Raw genomic sequence first — 20,239 nt, forward strand, 5'->3', positions numbered from 1 at the left:
GCTGAATTTTCAAGATTTCCAGTCCCACCCCCACCCCAGGTTAAAAGTGATTTGACAGAGGTATATAGAGTCATAGGAGAAGTGTGACATGCTTTCTTAGGCTATCACATACACTGAAAGATTTAGAGAAGAAAAAAATTTAATGCATATTCACTTTATATTTAAAGTCTGTTTCAATGATTAAAGATGTAATGTTTCTATGAATTTTTATGATGAAACATGATATTACAAAGAAATTTCCCTTAGTGTTACATCCCATTTCTTCATGCCTGGACTCTCCCCAACCATACATGCTCAGTGTATGAACACACAAACCAAAGTGACATCCACTTTTTCTTCCCTAAAGGGATTTCACTCTCCACTGCCACTTTTTAGGGAAAGTTTGAAAGTGGCCGCTAAGTGGTCCTATAATCACTCTCTAGTTTATATCAAGGGGGGAGGATTTGAGCTAAACGAGTACAGAAACATTGCTGTCTTGTTTAATGTTTGTTGTCTCTGCAGCATCTCCAAGCACAGTTTTTAGTGCTTAGGAAGTACTCCAAAAGTAGTTATTAAATGGATAAAAGGGAACTTAGCATCTTAACAAAAACCTCTTTGATAATTAAACTTCATAGCAGGATAGGAATATCTTAGATCTTATTTTTTTGCCTCTGGAGGCTATTTTCAAAAGTTATTTTTCTTTTAACTTTAATTTCTGTATTCTTTTCATGAATTAACTGAAGTGTTCAGAATAATGTTATATTATGTACCTTATTATTTATATAGTCCTCCAACTTATAGAACACACTTTTACTTTTCAACCATTAAAGATAATAGAAATGATTAATAATAAAACATACACTTGGTACAAAGCAGGGAAGCAGTTGTTATATCTGTAGATTTTTATATGTGTATGTATAGATACAAATATTTCAGAGTGCTTTCTTTAACTTATATTTTTGTGTTACTTACCTACTTTATTTATCAGGATGAGTAACCTGTACCTTGTTTTCTTTGTTCAGGTGTGTACAGGGAGGAACTACTGCTATCCCTGGGGCTTTTGGCTGTGGAAAGACAGTGATATCACAGTCTCTATCCAAGTATTCCAACAGTGATGTAATCATCTATGTAGGATGTGGTGAAAGAGGAAACGAGATGTCTGAAGTTCTGCGAGACTTCCCAGAGGTCTGTGTATATAAAGTTTTAAATAATAATTTAGAGAAAATACTACTAATCAATGTTCATTGGCAATTAGTAAAGCTTTGTGTTGGGTCTGGAGCAATGCTCTCATTCATTAAGGATCTCTTAAGGAACTTTAAAATTATATTTGTGATTAAATTTATATATTCAAGGATGGAAATTTGAATTATTCAAAATTAAACACCAGAAATTTTCTCTTTGTGATCTGTTGATTTTCATTTACTGGGAGAAATAAAATAGACAAAACACTTAAGATATAAACTTTATGATCTACAAGGTTATCATAGTAATATTTTTTCATAATATAATGTATTTCATTTATGAAATAGAAATACATATATCTTCTTCATAGTACTATGAAGCAGGGAAGAGTGATGAAAGTGATGAGGAATATTACTTTGGGAACACTGATTATAAGAGGGATTAAATATGGGCAAATTGTAAAAGAAAAAAGGACTAAAGTGTTACCTTTTGAAATTAGAGGATCACTAATAGATTTATTACTTCTAGCTCACAATGGAAGTTGATGGTAAAGTAGAATCAATTATGAAGAGGACAGCTTTGGTAGCCAATACCTCCAACATGCCTGTTGCTGCTAGAGAAGCCTCTATTTATACTGGTGAGTATATGAATTGGAATAAAAGCAATTATCTATTCTTAAGTTTAAAGCTATAATTTTTCTTTTCCAAAGAACTTTTTTTTAAGATTCATACGATTAATAATTAATTTAATCTAACTTCCCATTAGGTTACATGGTGTGGGTTTCTTTTTTTTTTTTCTTTTTCAGATTAATGGGAGGTACATGGTCTGTGTTTGTTAGGTAGAATCTAAGTTGTAGTTGTGTTCCTCACCAGAGAGTGTGCCATATACCCTTACATTGTGCCTATTAGGTGAGAGCACACCAATCTTCTTCCTTCCTCCTTCCCCCCACTTGAGTTTGTGTTTTTCTTTTGCATAGGGATGTATTTGTTTGTCTATTGGTTTCATATTTGAGTACCTTGGGTACTAGCTTTTCCATTCTTGTGATACTTTACTAAGTAGAGTGTTCTCCAACTCTATCCAGGTTAATGCAAAGGATATAAAGGCTTCTTCTTTTTATGGCTGAATGGTATTCTATGGCATACATATGCCACAGATTATTAATCCATTGATGTGTTGATGGGCACTTGGGTTAACTCTACATCTTGGCAAGTGTGAATTGAGCTGCAATAAACATTCTAGTACATACCTCTTATGGTAAAATGATTTTTTTTCTTCTGGATAGATGCCTAGTAATGGGACTGCGGAAATGGAAGGTCTACTTTTAATTTTTTAAGTATTCTCCATACTTCTTTCCAAAGAGGCTGTATTAGTTTGTAATCCTACCAACAGTGTAACAGTATTCCCTTTTCTCCACACTCTTGCTTGCTGAGAATTGGATAAGAAGAACCTCCATAGTTCCCTACACTGACCACCTCCTTAAGTTGACTTAATTTTCATAGACTGGACGTGCCCCACATGTACATATCAGTACAGTAAGCCTAGTTCCTTATGTTGACTACCTCTTGCTATGTTGACCAGTTTTTTATAATCCCTTGAATGGTCAACTTATAGAGGTTCTACTGTATTTTTTCTTGCAAGAAGAAGGACCCAAAGCCTGAAAGAAGTGGTAGTCAGGTGCAACGTCTGGTGAATATGGTGGGTGACAGATTCCAAGTCCAGCTTCTTAGTTTGAACAGTATTGTTTGTGCAACAACCTTGTCTTGCAAAAGGACTGGCCTGTCTCTGTTGACCTCTCTTGGCTGCTTAATTACAAATATCCTCCTTGTATCCGTTTGAATGGTGTAGACATCCACTGTAGTCACTTCACCATGTTTCATGAAGTAGTAATGAATAATATCAGGGCTGGACCACCAAACAGACATCATTAGCTTTCTTTGATGACTATTCTATTCTATTCTTTTTTATTTATTTATTTATTTATTTTTGTTCAGACAGAATCTCACTATGTTGCCCTCGGTAGAGTGCTATGGCTTCACAGCTCACAGCAACCTCAAACTCTTGGGCTTAAGCAATCCTCTTGCCTCAGCCTCCCAAGTAGCTAGGACTACAGGCACTTGCCACAACGCCCAGCTATTTTTGGTTGCAGTTGTCATTGTTGTTTGGCAGGCCCGGGAAGGGCTCGAACCCGCCAGCTTCAGTGTATGCAGCTGGTGCCCTTCTCATTGAGCTACAGGTGCCAAGCCTGCATTTGTTTCCTGATTGGCTGAAATTTGGCTTTTGGGAATCTCTTCAAGAAAGGCTCACGGGTGCTATATTCCCTGAATTCTTGTTTCTTCATAAATTTGATGTTTTTTCTATTGACTTTGAACTTTTAGCAGTAGTTTGGTGGAGTATAAAATTCTTGGATCAATCTTTCTTTTTTTCTTTTTTTAATTCAGACAGAGTCTTACTTTGTTGCCCTCAGTAGAGTGCTGTGATGTCGCAGCTCACAGCAACCTCAAACTCCTGGGCTCAAGCAATTCTCTTGCCTCAGCCTCTTAAGTAGCTGGGACTAGGGTGGCGCCTGTGGCTCAAGGAGTAGGGCGCCGGTCCCATATGTCAGAGGTGGCGGGTTCAAACCCAGCCCCGGCCAAAAACCAAAAAAAAAAAAAAAAAAAAAAAGTAGCTGGGACTATAGGAGCCCACAACGCCCGGCTAGTTTTGCTTGTTTGTTTTAGCAGGCCCAGGCTGGGTTCGAACCCACCAGCCCTGATGCGTGTGGCCGGCACCCTACCCACTGAGCTACAGGCATCGCCAATATTTCTTAATCTAGTGTTAAATGCTGGGGAAAGATCTGAGGGTAGCCTGCTTTTTACTCTTTATGGTGATTTTTCTTGTTTTCCAAAAGAATCTCTTTAAATTTGAAGTCTCAACTTTATTAGGATATGTCCTAGTATTGACAGTTTTGATAAATTTTTCCTGAGACATATCATGTACCCTTTTAATCTATGAATATATCTTTATTTTGGAAAATTTTTGAGAATTGTATCTAAAATTTTTTTCCTCTTCCATTATAGCTGTCTTCTTCACATATGCCAAATAGACATACTAAATCTCTGTTATGTTTTCCGTATGTATCGTTTCTTCTCTAATCCTTTTAATTTAGCCTTTTGTGTGTTTGTTCATAGGATGAATGGTGTTTATTCTTTGTTGCTTCTAATGAAACCTTCATTTCTATAGTGTTTATTTTTTCTTCCAGTCATTATTAAGTTCCTAGTTTATGAAACTTGTCTTCTTATCTCACTATATGTTTCTTGCAATTTTATATTGTGGTAGGATCCATTATTAAGGTTTTCTTTGCTTAACTAACTGTAGTCACAATTTTTATCTGTCCCTTGGCAGATTATTTGATCATCATTGTATTCTTCTGTCTTTTTGTCCCTTATTTTATCTTTCTTTAGATATACTATGCTGATATTTATTATTACCATTACTCGTCTTTTTAGGAGATAGGAAGAGATGGCTGTGACTGTGGTCCAGGGTAGCAGGTATTTGTCGTCATAATCTATGAAATTTGTTCTGGAATACGGCAGTGTAAGCAAGTTATTTTACTCTTTACTTCTCTCCTGCCAACAGAAAGCAGCAGCTGTAAAAACCATTCACTGTGAATTCTTTCTCTTCCACCCTGCCTCACCCATTTTTCACTTAGTGAAAATGGGAATGCTACATGTGTTCCATTCATCCCCATCGCCCTCCTCCTTGATGCCAAACTGGATCCAAGGAACTCCTGTCATGTAGCTTCTTGCAGTTTTCCCAAAAAAGGATTCTTGGTTTTGCTCCTCAGGATGTACCTCCTATTTATGGAGGCTTTATCTGAGATAGACAGCCTGAGATGGACTCTGGTGTTCCTACACTCTTGTTTGGTGTTCATCTCATTTAGATACTAAGCTTTGTTTATTATTGTATCGTGGAACTAAACATGTCGTCAAGTTTTTAATGATTGAGTTCGTATTTCTATTTTTCACACTCTCTCTGTGTGGTAGTAATGTTTTCATCCGCCATTTTAAGACAGGAAATCTACCCCATTCTTTTAAATGGCTGCACACTATCCCTTTGTATAGTATATGTATAGTCATATATGTATAGTCATATTTATTTAACCACCATTTTTTGGCTAACACTTGCATTACTTATTATTTTTTGCTACCACATGCAATGCAGCACTAAAACATCCTCATGTGTGTTTCATTACATTGTCCTTTGTGTGTTTTGTGGGCATGTTTCTTGTGGGCACATTTTTGTAGGGTAATTCCTTAGAAGTAAAGTTCCTGAGAATACAACTGGTAATGCAGATTGCAGATATTAAGTTCTGATAGCCCTTCAAAAGGCTTAATAGCAGATAAATTTCCTTTTCTCCACATCTTCAATGTTAGTTTTTTCAACACATTCTTAGGATAATTATCAAGCATATAGAAAAATTGAAAGAATATTACAGTGAACACCCATGTATCTAGCACCCAGATTTTACAACTGACATTTTAACTGTTCTTGTTTTATTCGATACCTATTCAATCTGTATTTCTTTTCTTTTCTTTTCTTTTTGTTTTGTTTTGTTGAGACAGAGTCTCATTCTGTTACGCAGGCTAGAGTGCTATGGCATTAGCCTAGCTCACATCAATATCAAATTCTTGGGTTTAAGTGATCCTCCTGCCTCAGCTTCCCAAGTAGCTGGGGCTACAGGCACCTATCACAATGTTTGGCTATTTTTTCTAGTTTTAGCAGAGATAGGGTCTTGCTCCTGTTTAAACTGGTCTCAAACTCCTCAACTGAAGGTATTTTCCTGCCTCAGCCTCCCAGAGTGCTTATATGCATAAGCCACCATGCCCAGCCCAATCTGTATTTCTTAACAATAAGCTAGCATTTTTCCTATGCATATTATTTGAAGGGTATTTGTATGTGCACAAGTGTGTGTGTATATGATATGAAGACAAAACCTACATTTGGAAATTAATTTCACCACACAAGAGAAAATTACAATTAGATTCAAGAAGGAGGTGGGGGACTCAGTAAGCTCACCTAATAGGTACAGTGTTGGGGTGTGGCGCACCTCCTGGGTGAAGGACTGAATTACAACTCACGTTATACAACAAATGCAAACAATGTAACCTGATTGTATGTATCCTTATATTAATCTGAAATTTAAAAAAGAATTAATTTCAGACTTAATTATTTCATGAAAAAGTAGAGAAAAGTCTTTTCTTGCTTTCTAAAATGTGTATTATATTAGGGCAGGCTAAGCTCTGGCATCAAATAATTCCAAACATAGATTTTCTCAATATAATAGGTGTTTATTTCAGGTGTCCAAAGAGCTCCTTTACTCTGTCGTTCTGGGCTGAGATCCAGACTAAAAAGAGGTCATCTGTTTTTAATACATGGCTTTAAGGGCACCGTATAGTTCTCTGCATGTCAGTAGACCAGAAGAAAGAATGTGGAAGAGTAAGCTAGGCCATAGAACACATTAATTTGACTCCCATTCCATTAGCCAGAGGTTAGTTACATAGCCATATCTAAATGCACAGGATACTAGTAGCTGTATGCCCAGAGGAAGAGAAAGAACGGTAGAAAGTAAGTGTACCTCCTGTACTTACTGCTTTAATGTTTTCTTAAGAGTCAGAAAGTCAGGATTTTATATTCTAGTGTTGTAACTTACAATATTCTTCCCAATGTAGGAATTACACTGTCAGAATATTTCCGTGACATGGGCTATCATGTCAGTATGATGGCTGACTCCACCTCTAGATGGGCTGAAGCCCTTCGAGAAATCTCTGGTCGTTTAGCTGAAATGCCTGCAGGTAAGTCTCCGTAATGCTTATTACTTAGGTAAGACTGATAGGATTGGGGAGGGGGCTGCCTTAGAACCTCTCTTTTTAAATCCCTTTTCCTTTTTCAGATAGTGGATATCCTGCATATCTTGGTGCCCGTCTGGCCTCTTTTTATGAGCGAGCAGGCAGAGTGAAATGTCTTGGAAATCCTGAAAGAGAAGGGAGCGTCAGCATTGTAGGAGCGTAAGGACCCAATCCAAACTATTTACTTTTCAAAAGAAGTCGTTTATTTTAGAGAGAATATTTAGCTTCCTATAGGAGTAGTGTCCCCTGTAGAACTCTTTGAAGGTACACATATTTAGGTCATCTCTGCATGCTCTGGTTCACTGGTTTATTATACTCAAGTCACAGTATCTTAGGAATAATTTAGAAAGTTATAGACATCATAAGCTGAGAATGCATTGCGATAAAAACAAGTAAAGCTTCCTGATCACTACATAGTGCCATAGTTTATTCTTGGAGGTTTTCTGACCTTCCTGCTTCATCTATTTGCTTAGAATAATGAAACTGATAATAATAAAATATCTGTCTCCTTTCTCATACTAGAAGGTGTTCAATAGTTGTCATTCTTATTTGCAACTTAAATACTGGCTTTTGTTTAAAATTGTTTTTTAAGATTTTCTTTCTACAGGTCATTTCTAAAGTTATTTACATTTAAATTGACTTTCAGGAAAATTGGCTTTTATACATGTTATTTTTCATAAGCATTTCTAATGACTGTATTTTTTTCTTTTAATTTAGAGTTTCTCCACCTGGTGGTGATTTTTCTGATCCAGTTACATCTGCCACTCTTGGTATTGTTCAAGTATGTCTTTCCCTAGCACAGTCAACTTCTGAGCCTTTCGCCCTCTGCCTCCTTCCCCGTTCTAAATGTTGTGAAGCTCTTAGTCTCTAAAGATTAGGCAATAGTAAAGTCTGTTTTAGCAGCATTTTTAACACTGGGAGCCTTTAATAGTCTTTTTTTTCTACCTAGAATTTGTAATAAACTTAACAGCATATAAATGGAAAATATGTTTAGGTAGCAAAATTTTCGTAGTGTTAGAGTAATACCGCCTTTTAAGTTAGAGTAACCCTAGTTATAGAAACAAATATAAGTGTAATGGAAAAAACTCAAAAGTTTATTTCTCCTCACAATGTGGTACAACCCTCTTTTCTACCAAGTAATAATTCAGAGTTCAGGGTTCCTTCCATCTTGTGGCTCCACCTTCATGTGTCCTGATAATCATTTGCATCTGGCTGGTACAATCGGAAACTGTGGAGAGGAAATACCCACTTTTTGAACATTGGACTCAGAAGTAATGTAGTCACTTCACTCTTTCTATTAGCCATGCCAGACCAAAGAAAGGATAAAGAAATGCAGTTTCGGGGCGGCACCTGTGGCTCAGTCGGTAGGGCGCCGGCCCCATATACCAAGGGTGGCGGGTTCAAACCCGGCCCCGGCTGAACTGCAACCAAAATATAGCTGGGTGTTACGGCGGGCGCCTGTAGTCCCAGCTACTCGGGAGGCTGAGGCAAGAGAATCGCTTAAGCCCAGGAGTTGGAGGTTGTTGTGAGCTGTGTGATGCCATGGCACTCTACCGAGGGCCATAAAGTGAGACTCTGTCTCTACAAAAAAAAAAAAAAGAAATGCAGTTTCAACACAGGCAGTTGCTTCCTAGTGATAAGGCATGAATTTTAGTGGATAGCTAGCCAGATTGGTCATTGAAAGAAGCCTAAATAAAAGGTGTCTACAAATCAGAGTTACAGTTAAAAAAAAAGAAAATGATATGTATATGTGTGTTACTTTTGTGGGGAAGATGAAATATTTACCTATGTTTCTGTCAGTATTAGATAAAAAGCAATGGCAGAGGCTAAATTTACAATTCTCAAGGTCTTTAACATTTGCTAAAATTTTGACTTTTAAGTTGTGGGGAAATAGGGACTGAAGTTAGGAATGTATAAAATACATGTGAATGTTTAGCTTCAGAAAAATTACTGTCAGATCTTATCGGATGTGCTCTTAATAGTAGGCAACTGAATTTATTTAAGTTTATTTTATTTCATTTATTTGAGACATTTATTTATTCACTTTGTCGCCCTTGGTAGAGTGCCATGGCGTCGTAGCTCAAGGCAACCTCAAACTCTTGGGCTCAAGCAATCCTCTTGTCTCAGTTTTTCATTTTTAGTAGAGACAGGGTCTCACTCTTGCTCAGGCTGGTCTCGAATGCATGAGCTCAAGCGATTCACCTGCCTCAGCCTCCCAGAGTGCTAGGATTACAGGCGTGAGCCACCACGCCAGGCCAGGGAACTGAATTTAATCAGAATATTTAGAGGTTTCTAATCCAAGTGAAGTGTCTATTCCATCTAAAGAAACCTTTTTGGGTTCATCTTTTATATTATACCTTAATAATCTTCCAAAGTATCAATTAATTGTCCTTTTTGCTATCAGATTTGACATACTATTAAGGAAATTCAGATAAACTTTGAATATGGTTTGTAGGTATTACCCACCCTAAAAATGAAAGAGCTACATTTTTATTTTTTCTATTTCAATTATACTTGGTATGTGATTTGACCAACAAATTATAGGATTGTATAGATTTTATATTGTATACAAATATATATGTATACTTTAATTTTTTTAACTTTTGTTTTTTATGAAAACTTACTGAGTTTTTTTTTTGTTTGTTTGTTTGTTTTTTATTAGGTGTTCTGGGGCTTAGATAAAAAATTAGCTCAACGTAAGCATTTCCCTTCTGTCAATTGGCTCATAAGCTACAGCAAGTACATGCGTGCCTTGGACGAGTACTATGACAAACACTTCACAGAGTTTGTTCCTCTGAGGACCAAAGCAAAGGAAATTCTGCAAGAAGAAGAAGACCTGGCTGAAATTGTACAGCTTGTGGGAAAGGTGAGTTGTCAAATCTCATGGAGGATAGATCTGTGTGTCATAGTGGAATGTTAAATAAACACAGATAACCAAGACAGATTTTTGCTTAACGAAGTAAATATTTATTAAATATTTTTATAATTATCTGAAATGATTTGTCCTTTATAACATTTAATGTGGTCCTGGGTATATTGTAGGCAAAAAAGAAATGCTTGATTTACTTTTATTTTTTGAAATGGAATATACCTATCACCGAACAACTTAGAGGTAGTAGAGTTAGCATTTGCAAACATACATTTTTGTAGGAGCACAAGGCTGGGCAAGAGAAGAATAGGATTCTAGTTGCTCCGGTATTAACTGTGGAACCTTAAACAAGTGACTTGCATTCTTGTGTCTGTGTCTTGATATTTCAAAAGAAGATGGTATAATTAAATTTAGGCAAATTAAGTCACAACATTGAATGACTTCTTAGATAGTATGCAGTGCTGGTCAGGACTCTTAGAGTTTCTGTCTGAATCTGTTCTTTTTATTGTATCTTACAAAATCACCTTATTTTTCTAACAGAGGATAGTATTGTTAGATAGCTAACATTTCTAGTATGTCTAGTCATTATTCAGAGAGTACTATAGTCATATAAGAGGAGAAACAGAAGACCTTCAAAGCCAGGGAAAAATAATACAAGAAAGAAAAGTATAGCCTCTGGCGGTGCCTGTGGCTCAGTGGGCAGGGCGCCAGCCCCATATACCGAGGGTGGTGGGTTCAAACCCGGCCCCGGCCAAACTGCAACAAAAAAATAGCTGGGCGTTGTGGTGGGTGCCTGTAGTTCCAACTACTTGGGAGGCTGAGGCAAGAGAATCACCTAAGCCCAGGAGTTGGAGGTTGCTGTGAGCTGTGATGCTACAGCACTCTACCCAGGGCGACAGCTTGAGGCTCTGCCTCAAAAAAAAAAAAAAAAACCACTGGCATAAAATAAAACATTTTACGTGAATTTATACAAACAAATGGATACACATAAAACATTTTAATGTTTATCTGTGGTTGAAGCAAGGCCTGGGAATAAAAGGGATTTAAAAAGAAAAGAAAAAATAGATAAGTACATACTTCATAGTTCTAAACAACACGCAATGTTAAAAAAGTTAACTTTTTTTGAGCTTTGTAGATTTCTGTGAAACAGACTTAAGAATTTAGGTAATTAAAATAGAAAGCCTTAAGCTAGGATGTGAAGAAATATCTCAAGAAAAGAATATCAATCTGCTTTCACACCCATGTCCATAGCAGCACTATTTGTAATAGCCAAAAGTAGAAGTAAGTCAAATGTCTCTCTAAGGATAAATGGATAAACAATGTAGCATATACATACAGTGGATATTATTCAGCCTTAAAAAGCAAAGAGTTTAGCGGCGGCTGCTGTGGCTCAGTGAGTAGGACACTGGCCCCACATAGCTGAGGGAGGTGGCAAGTTCGAACCCAGCCCCAGCCAAACTGCAGCAAAAAAATAGCCGGGCGTTGTGGCAGGCATCTGTGGTCCCAACTACTCAGGAGGCTGAAGCAGGAGAATCACCTAAGCCCAAGAGTTTGAGGTTCCTGTGAGCTGTGATGCCACGGCACTCTACCAGGATGACAAAATGAGACTCCTGTTTCTAAAAAAAAAAAAAAAAAGGCAAGGAGGTTGGGCAACGTGTCTCATGCCTATAATCCTAGTGCTCTGGGAGCTGAAGAGGGAAGATTGCTTGAGCCCAGCCTGAGCAACATAGCAAGACCTTGTCTCTTCAAAAAATTAGCCAGGCATGGTGGCGCATACCTGTAGTCCTAGGTACTCAGGAGGCTGAGGCTAGAGGATCAGTTGAGCACAGAGTTTAAGGTTGCCGTGAGCTATGATGATATCACTACACTCTAGCACAAGCAACAGAGGGAGATCTTGTCTCAAAAAAAAGCAGAAGAAAGGAAATCTTGTCACATTCTTCATTATGATTAAACCTTGAGGACATTATGCTAAGTGAAATAAGCCAGTCATAAAAAGACAAATACTGTATGATTTCACTTACAATGAGGCATCTAAAGTAGTCGAATTCATAGAAACAAAGTGGAGGGGTGGTTACGGGGGACTGAGGAGAAGAGGAAAGTTAATGGTTTTTTTTTTTCTTTTTTTTATTGTTGGGGATTCATTGAGGGTACAATAAACCAGATTACACTGATTGCATTTGTTAGGCAAAGTCCCTCTTGCAATCGTGTCTTGCACCTAAAAGTTGTGGCACACACCAAGGCCCCACCCCCCTCCCTTCTTCCCTCTCTCTGCTCTTCCTTTCTCCACTCCTCCCTCCTCCTTTCTTTCTCTGCTCTCCCCTTCCCCCACGCCCACCGTGACCTTAATTGTCATTAATTGTCCTCATATCAAAATTGAGTACATAGGATTCATGCTTCTCCATTCTTGTGATGCTTTACTAAGAATAATGTCTTCCACTTCCATCCAAGTTAATACAAAGGATTTAAAGTCTCCATTTTTTTAAATGGCTGAATAGTATTCCATGGTGTACATATACCACAGCTTGTTTTTGTTTTTGTTTTTTTTATACCACAGCTTGTTAATCCATTCCTGGGTTGGTGGGCATTTAGGCTGTTTCCACATTTTGGCAATTGTAAATTGAGCTGCAATAAACAGTCTAGTGCAAGTGTTAAGGGGTTTTTTGTTTGTTCTGGGGGAATAAATGTTTAATGGACATAGAGTTTCAGACTTACAACGTGGAAAAGTTCAGGAGATCTGATTCACAGCAATGTGAATATACTTAGCATTACTCAACTGTATATCTAAAAGTGGTTAAGAGGGTAAATTCTATGTCATCTGCTTTTTAGGCACAATTTAAAAAAACAATAAAAAGCTCTTATAGAGTGGATTTATTTGTGAGAGATGATTGTGTGTTGATTATATAGTTTCTGCTTGCTGATTGACTGCCACCATTGGTCCAACCTTGTATAAGTCAATTTCTAAAAATACCTTTTTCTCTTCTAGGCTTCTTTAGCAGAAACAGATAAAATCACCCTGGAGGTAGCGAAACTTATCAAAGATGACTTCCTACAACAAAATGGATATACTCCATATGACCGGTAAACAATACTAATTTTGGTTTTTTTAGTTTTAGGATTTTCTTTTTTTTTTTTTATTAAGTCATAACTGTATACAATGATATGATTATGGGGCATCATACACTGACTTCATAAACCATTTGACACATTTTTATCACAGTGGTTAGCATAGCCTTTCCGGCGTTATCTCAGTTACTGTGCCAAAACATTTACATTCTACATTTACCAAGTTTCTAGTTTTAGGATTTTCTATTATGTTTTGTGAAGGAGCTGCCTAGATACTGAAAACATTTTTTTTTTCTCATACAGGCTCATATACTCTGATTCTATATTGGTATATTTTGTATAGTCATAGCAGATATCTAATGATCTAATATGTTTTCCTGTCTTGATTTGCTCATTTGCCAATTATGACAGTATTTTCACTCATACAGTTAACCTATTTAGATTAATTTGTAGCTTAGTGTGTAAAACCCGGGGGTTATTGCCTCCTTCAGAAACTTTCTTCACATTTTCTTTCTACTGTCCATGTCTCTCTTACTCTATACTTAATAATTATGTTCTCCTTTTCTTTCTTATTTCCCTAAAGTCCTTCTTCTCTTTCTTTCTACCAGAGTCCTTATTACAGCCTACAACTCCTGCCCAGTGCTTGCGTTTTTTCAATATTGTCTGTGCCACTACCAAGATTTGTTTCAAGTTCCCATGTCTTTTAGACTTTGAGCCCTTCATTCCAGGCTATCTTTTCTCCCTCAAATCATGTTTGGTCTCCTGTAATACTGAAGAGGGAGTTGAGCAAATAGAAGGATTACCAGAAAATAAGCCAAACAGAAAATATGTCATTATATCAATAAACCTCAGAAACTTCCTACATTAGGAACTTAAGAAGCCTAGGGACCATCCACACAAAGGTATCTCAACAAGAAAGAAATCCTTTGGAAAGGGTTAAACAGTAGTAAATATGAAATCATGTATGTGAGTTTGTTTAAATGTGTCCAGAAGGTGGTGAGACCCTGTGTGCTCAAAGTTTCATGTGTCTTAGTAATTACATTTGATCTTAGGCTTACAAGCAACAATGTCTTTGTAATTAAAAGGTACATGTAAGTGGAAATGAACACAGGGGAAAGGCACAACTATTAACTTTAGGAACTTGCAATTTCCTGTTTTCCTATTATTCATTAAACCCTAACCCGCTATCACAGGGAGTCCTTATAACTCGGTTATTTTGCCATTTAGGTTACTTATTTAACTGCATTGTACAAAACCAAACCCTTGGCAAGTCATTAGATTACAGCACTACTGTTCCATTTTTCCTCCTGTTTGATGATCTTAACAGAGAAAAATAAATAACTATCTCCATCCATCCCCATATCCTGAGACAGCCCTGTCCAAAAACTCTGGTTAAGTAGTTTTTGGTCTTTTCCATTATTCTTTTTTCATCCCCATGTATTATCCAATACATATAAGCAGTCTGCTCTGGTAGTTTATAGATAAAGTTTTATATAAAGTATGAGCCTAGTTTGGAGTTTTTATTTGTTGATTTTTTTTGACCTTCATTTACTCTAGGTTCTGTCCCTTCTACAAGACAGTAGGGATGCTGTCCAACATGATTGCATTTTATGATATGGCCCGAAGAGCTGTTGAAACCACTGCCCAAAGTGATAATAAAATCACATGGTCCATTATCCGTGAGCACATGGGAGAAATCCTGTACAGACTTTCCTCCATGAAATTCAAGGTATATTTTTGTTATACTATAAGAAATATACCTATAGTGGGGTTATTAAATATTCTTCTTCTGTAGCTGTGACTTTTTTTAGTAGATCATGTTTCTTTTTAACTTTTCTAACTCTTTGAGTCCCAAACCTGGTGCCTTTATCTTTTTTACACATGCTCAGTTTGTATAAAACCAATACAGGCCTCACAGTTATCTTCAAGTAGGAGTACTGATGATAAAAATTATAGTATGTCATGTCTAAAATAAATGCTGATGTGTTTTCCCTTTTGCCTTACCTGCCAAGCAGTTCAGACTTTAATTCATGGCTGAGCAACAATTACCTTACTTCAAATGCCTATTAACGTCTAGCCCCCATGTTCTTCTAAAATGACGTTTGCCCTGTTTACTTCTTTTAAATATCATGTATTACAATTCCTTTGGAAATACACAACATAAAAATAGAAGATGAAATTATTAGTAGAAACTCAAATGTATAGATTGTTTTAAAAATGATTAGTTGAATTTTATTGAATTATTGGTAAATCATAACATCCAGGTATATTTACTAATCACCTATTGAGAATGAGTCTCTGAGTATATATGTAATATAAAATTTTAAAAATATGTATATGGTATGTGTGTTCATTTATAATATAGATGAAAATAAACCTGTGCAAATAGATACTCACTGTATCAAGAATTTAATTCATACCCTGTGGGATCTGTTGTTCCACTTTGAAATATATAGACCAAGAAAATAATGAGATTTTATATAAATATATATATTTTATATTATATATGTAAAAGGTTGTTTATTAAACTTCTTAAATGCCATGCAAGAACAGAGTCCATAAGATAGAATATTATGAAGACGTTAACACCATTTTTTTTAATATCTGAAGATATGGAGAAATGTTTATGCTATACAGAGTAAAAAAAATTAAATTACAAAAATTCCATATGTAACTTGATCCAAATATTGTCTTTAAAAATTACATATTTAGGTCAGACGTGGTAGCTCATGCATATAATCCTAGCACTCTGGGAGGCCAAGATGGGAGGACTGTTTGACCAGCCTGAGCTAGAGGAAGACCCTGTCCCTACTAAAAATAGAAAATTTCATCAGGTGTCATTGGAGGCTAGACCCCAGCTACTCCAGAGGCTGAGGCAAGAGGATCACTTGAACCCAGTAGTTTGAGGTTGCTGTGAGCTGGGCTGATGCCACGGCACTCGAGCCTAGAGAAAAAAAAAATTATATGTTCATAGGAGGATGAAAAAGAAATATAGTCGAGATGATTTCTTATAGTGTGATTAAAGGTCATAGTCTTTTTTTCTATTTACCTACTCATTATATCAAATTTACCTTTTAAGGGATTTTTAGTGTCATTAAATATTCTTTTGTAGCATTAGTTTGTGACTAAAGAGTAATATTTTCCTGTTCTTAGGCATTTAGGAAATTAACATTTGGTGAAGACAACCATGTAATTGTTCACATAGTTGGTTTTGTTTATTTTCCTTGTATAGATTCCCAAAAGTAGAAAGATCGGGTCATAAAGAATTTAAACATTTTAAAGTCTCCTTTATGTATTACTTAAGTTGCTTTTCATAGGATTTTAAATATTATTTTTATTTATTTTTTAATTTTTAATTTTTTAATTTTTTAATTTAATTTTATTTATTTATTATTATTTCAGGTTATTGTTAGGGTACAACTAATCATTTTTGTTTGTTTTTTAAGAGACTCACTTTGTCACCCTTAGAGTGTTATGGTGTCATAGTGCACAGCAACCGCAATCACTTGGACTCAAGTGATTCTCTTGCCTCAGCCTCAATGCCTGACTATTTTTGGAGATGGGGTCTTGCTCTGGCTGGGGCTGGTCTCAAACTCATGAGCTCAGGCAATCTACCCACCTTCTAGGATTACAGGTGTGAGCCACCACACCCAACAACCAACCAGGTTTAATTTTTTTTTTTTTCTTTTTGAGACAGGGTCTTACTCTGTCACCCTAGGTAGAGTGCTATGGTGTCACAGGTCACAGCAACCTCAAACTCTTAGGTTCAAGAACTCCTCTTGCCTTAGCCTGCCATGTAGCTGGGACTACACCTGGCCAACATTGTTCGTTTTACTGTTATTTCCCAAATTTTACTTTTCCATCCCAGTACAAGACCCTGATTATCATATGCATGCAGTGTGATCCTGCATCCCAATATTGTGCATATTGAGGATAAAGCCATTGGTCATTGCATGTAGTTACTTAGCAAAATACAAAATTTAAATTTTATTTTCTCTGGTTGATTGTGACTTTATTGATGCGTTTCCACCCTTAAGGACAAAGGAAAACGAGGATAGTTTTGACTCTTGCTTGTGGTATACCTCACCTAACCTAGCATTCAAAATATATTAAATACAAGTAATTTACTATACATTGTGAAAATTATTTTCCAAAGGTAAATTAAATTTGTCATGTCTTTTTTTCAGGATCCAGTGAAAGATGGTGAGGGAAAGATCAAGAGTGACTATGCACAACTTCTTGAAGATATGCAGAATGCATTCCGTAGCCTTGAAGATTAGAACTGTGATTTCCTTCCTCCTTTTCCTCAGCAAGCGCATATGTGTATATTTTCCTAAATTTCTCATCTTAAGCTCTTTGCTTCTCTATGTGCAGCTTTGAGACTAGTGCCTATGTGTATTTCATTTGTTTTCCTGTTTATTTGGTAGGTCTTATAAAAAACAAACATTTCTTTGTTTTAGTGTTGTGAAGGGCCTCTGATTCTTTGTTCAAAGTGGTGAATGTAGTAAATAAGATGCATAATGGCTGCACTACTGTAAACTTTGTCTGTAGGATGATGACCCTCCTTGTCCAAGTTTGTCCTTTCTTCATCTCCACTAAATTATAAACAGGACTGCTGCACGTCCTCTCTGTGCAGTGGATTGGAATGGAAGGCCAGGTTTCTAGATGTTTTGACAGGTTCTTTTATGACTTGGTGTCTATGAGATAAGGTCATTATCATTTTGCAAAGTAATTGCTTTGCTGGAAATATTTACTTTTTAAAAACATAAATGATTAATGTTGCAATTATTCATTGCTTCCCCCAATATAAATCAGGAATATTTATGGGAAACTGTTGGGAACTATACTGTTTCAAAATAGGTATTTGTGGGGTTCAGCACAATATGTCAATCAATACCCTCTAAATGAAAAAAACTCAGTGAAACATAGATCAATATTGTCTTATTAAAATATACCTTATTTCACTAGGAAAAATTCAGTATCAAGGACCATTATACACTGTATTACTAGGAAATTCTTTTTAAAATTAAATTTAAAACAATCACTGAAAACTTGATCTGCATCACAGCCTCTTTCTGTTCTTCAAACATCTTAGAAGCTTAGGCTTCTAAGAATCATGTGGCTCTGTGACAGGCAGTCATATGCTACAGAGAAGGTATTCAATAGTAGTTAAAGGCTGTTTGCACCTTTAAGGACTAGGTGGGCTGTAGAGATTCTTGGGGCCAGAGTGGCACCATGTTTTTTAATCATTTAAACAATGAATGACTCCTGTTACAAGTCTGCATGTTTGTTTGCTTGTTGAATTTTTGAACAGCCAGTTTACCAACTATAGAAAATATTACTTATTTCATGTGGGTTTGATTCACTGGTTCAAAAAGTTTCTTGGAATTATCTATGGCTACAACAGCTTAACAGTTTCATTCTGTTTTAATAGGGATGAAATTAATTCTTCTATCTGCTGATAACAATCTGGGTCATTTGGAAAAAGGAACATTTTATTCTGTCTTTTAAGTATATGTTTAAAAAAATAATTTCTGTGTTTGTGTAATATGATAAACTGACCCTGCAGAGCAGCTCTGAGAGCAGCAGTTTCCCATTAACTCTTTCTGACCAATAGTGCTGGTACCATTGCTTCCTCTTTGGGAAAAGGAATGTATTTAACAATCTCAAATACCCAAGTGTAATAGCATAAATAAAATATTTATTTTATGCCTCAGTATGACATTATTTAAGTTTTTAGGTAATGTATTTATTTTATTCTGTTAGGAAAGATGCAATCGGTAGAGAATTCAAGTATAGTTTAGTTTAAATCTTACAGATTGCATGTTTTTTACAGTGACTTGTTACCAAGAAAGCTATTCTTTTCGTGCTACTTTTTTTTCAACCTTTCAGAATATTGACAGATAAAAATTATGCAATGATTTGTTGAGATGTGGACTTTATGGTGCTGCTTAATCAGTTTGCTTCTAATCTGGCCTCCTACCCAGAAGCCCTAAGACTAGTGGAAATTAAAAGGATTTCAAAAACTTTCTATTCCTACGTTAAACCTACCAGCAAATCAGGATTATGATAGAAATGAATGATATGATGAAGAAAGTTTGACCAAATTAATTTTTGTTGTTTTGAATTTGAGATCATTCTTACTCCTTTTGAGAATGTTGACGTGTGAGTGTGAAGATGCTAGACAACCTCTGCTCAGATATTCCTTGTAAGTCTCCCTTCACCTGTATGTTATAGAATTTCAGATTAGTCACTGATCGTATTTCTTTAGGGAGAATGTGTTAAAATTACAACAATCTTTTAAAAAGATGATGCAGTTATATATTTATTGTGCTGTGCCTGGTCCTAAGTGGAGCCAGTTAAACAAGTTTCATATGTATTTTTCCAGTGTTAAATCTCACACATTGTACCCTTTGGAACTTTCCTTCTATCCTGAAGAGTGAAATGAAGAGGACACATATATTGCCTCCTATCCTTGAGATTTCACTATCTTTATGTTAAAAGTTGTGTATAATTGTTAAAAATCTGTGAAAGAATAAAACGTGGATTTAAATCAACATTTTTTTGTGTGTGTGTGGCAAGCTCTGCTATTTTTTTGTTGTTGTTGCAGTTTGGCCGCCCGGCTATTTTTTTGTTGTTGCAGTTTGGCTGGGGCTGGGTTTGAACCCGTCACCCTCGGCATATGGGGCCAGCGCCCTACTCACTGAGCCACAGCCGCCGCCCTCATTTCAGTTTTTAACAAGTAAACTAAAGCCTGTAATTAATAATTTTGCTAGCAAAAAAAAAACAATTTAGGGCAGCACCTGTGGCTCAAGGAGTAGGGCGCCAGTCCCATATGTCGGAGGTGGCGGGTTCAAACCCAGCCCCGGCCAAAAACCAAAAAAAAAAATTATAATTTTGCTAGCTAAAATGTAGTAATATCCATTCTAGTAATCTAATACGTTTCCTAGGACATACTTTTTTTTAATTTTGTATTTTTAACAATTTTCAAAGTAATGAAAAAGCAGTGTGGAATAAACAACTTCTTATAACTGTTGAGTGAGTCAACTTTCTCAAGTGGAGTGTGATAAAATTCTTATTCTAAGAAGTTAGTTTGAATCCCCCACCCCTACCCCAAAGTTGACTCTGAGACAAGTATTGGAGTTTAGGTGGTTTATTTGGGAGATGACACCAGGAAACACCAGTAGAGAATTGAGACAGAATAAAAGGAAGCCAATAAAAGTGGTCATTATCAAGCAAATTAGCACTTTGGACTTTGGAG

The 20,239-nt window shown here is 36.3% G+C and overlaps 1 protein-coding gene across 1 annotated transcript in view; it reads left to right on the forward strand.

Moving 5' to 3' along the window:
* The window catches only part of ATP6V1A (ATPase H+ transporting V1 subunit A), a 57,571-nt gene extending 38,039 nt beyond the window's left edge, over positions 1-19,532 (forward strand). The window contains exons 7-15 of the mRNA XM_053564207.1: positions 1,002-1,164; positions 1,690-1,798; positions 6,870-6,992; positions 7,091-7,205; positions 7,764-7,827; positions 9,709-9,912; positions 12,899-12,993; positions 14,536-14,707; positions 17,166-19,532. Of these exons, the coding sequence (XP_053420182.1) occupies positions 1,002-1,164; positions 1,690-1,798; positions 6,870-6,992; positions 7,091-7,205; positions 7,764-7,827; positions 9,709-9,912; positions 12,899-12,993; positions 14,536-14,707; positions 17,166-17,258 (1,138 nt within the window). The 3' untranslated portion in view covers positions 17,259-19,532. The remainder of the gene's footprint in view (positions 1-1,001; positions 1,165-1,689; positions 1,799-6,869; positions 6,993-7,090; positions 7,206-7,763; positions 7,828-9,708; positions 9,913-12,898; positions 12,994-14,535; positions 14,708-17,165) is intronic.
* Positions 19,533-20,239: the final 707 nt, after the last annotated feature.

This window comes from Nycticebus coucang, chromosome 16 (genome assembly GCF_027406575.1).
Source record: "Nycticebus coucang isolate mNycCou1 chromosome 16, mNycCou1.pri, whole genome shotgun sequence".
Lineage (NCBI taxonomy): Eukaryota > Metazoa > Chordata > Mammalia > Primates > Lorisidae > Nycticebus > Nycticebus coucang.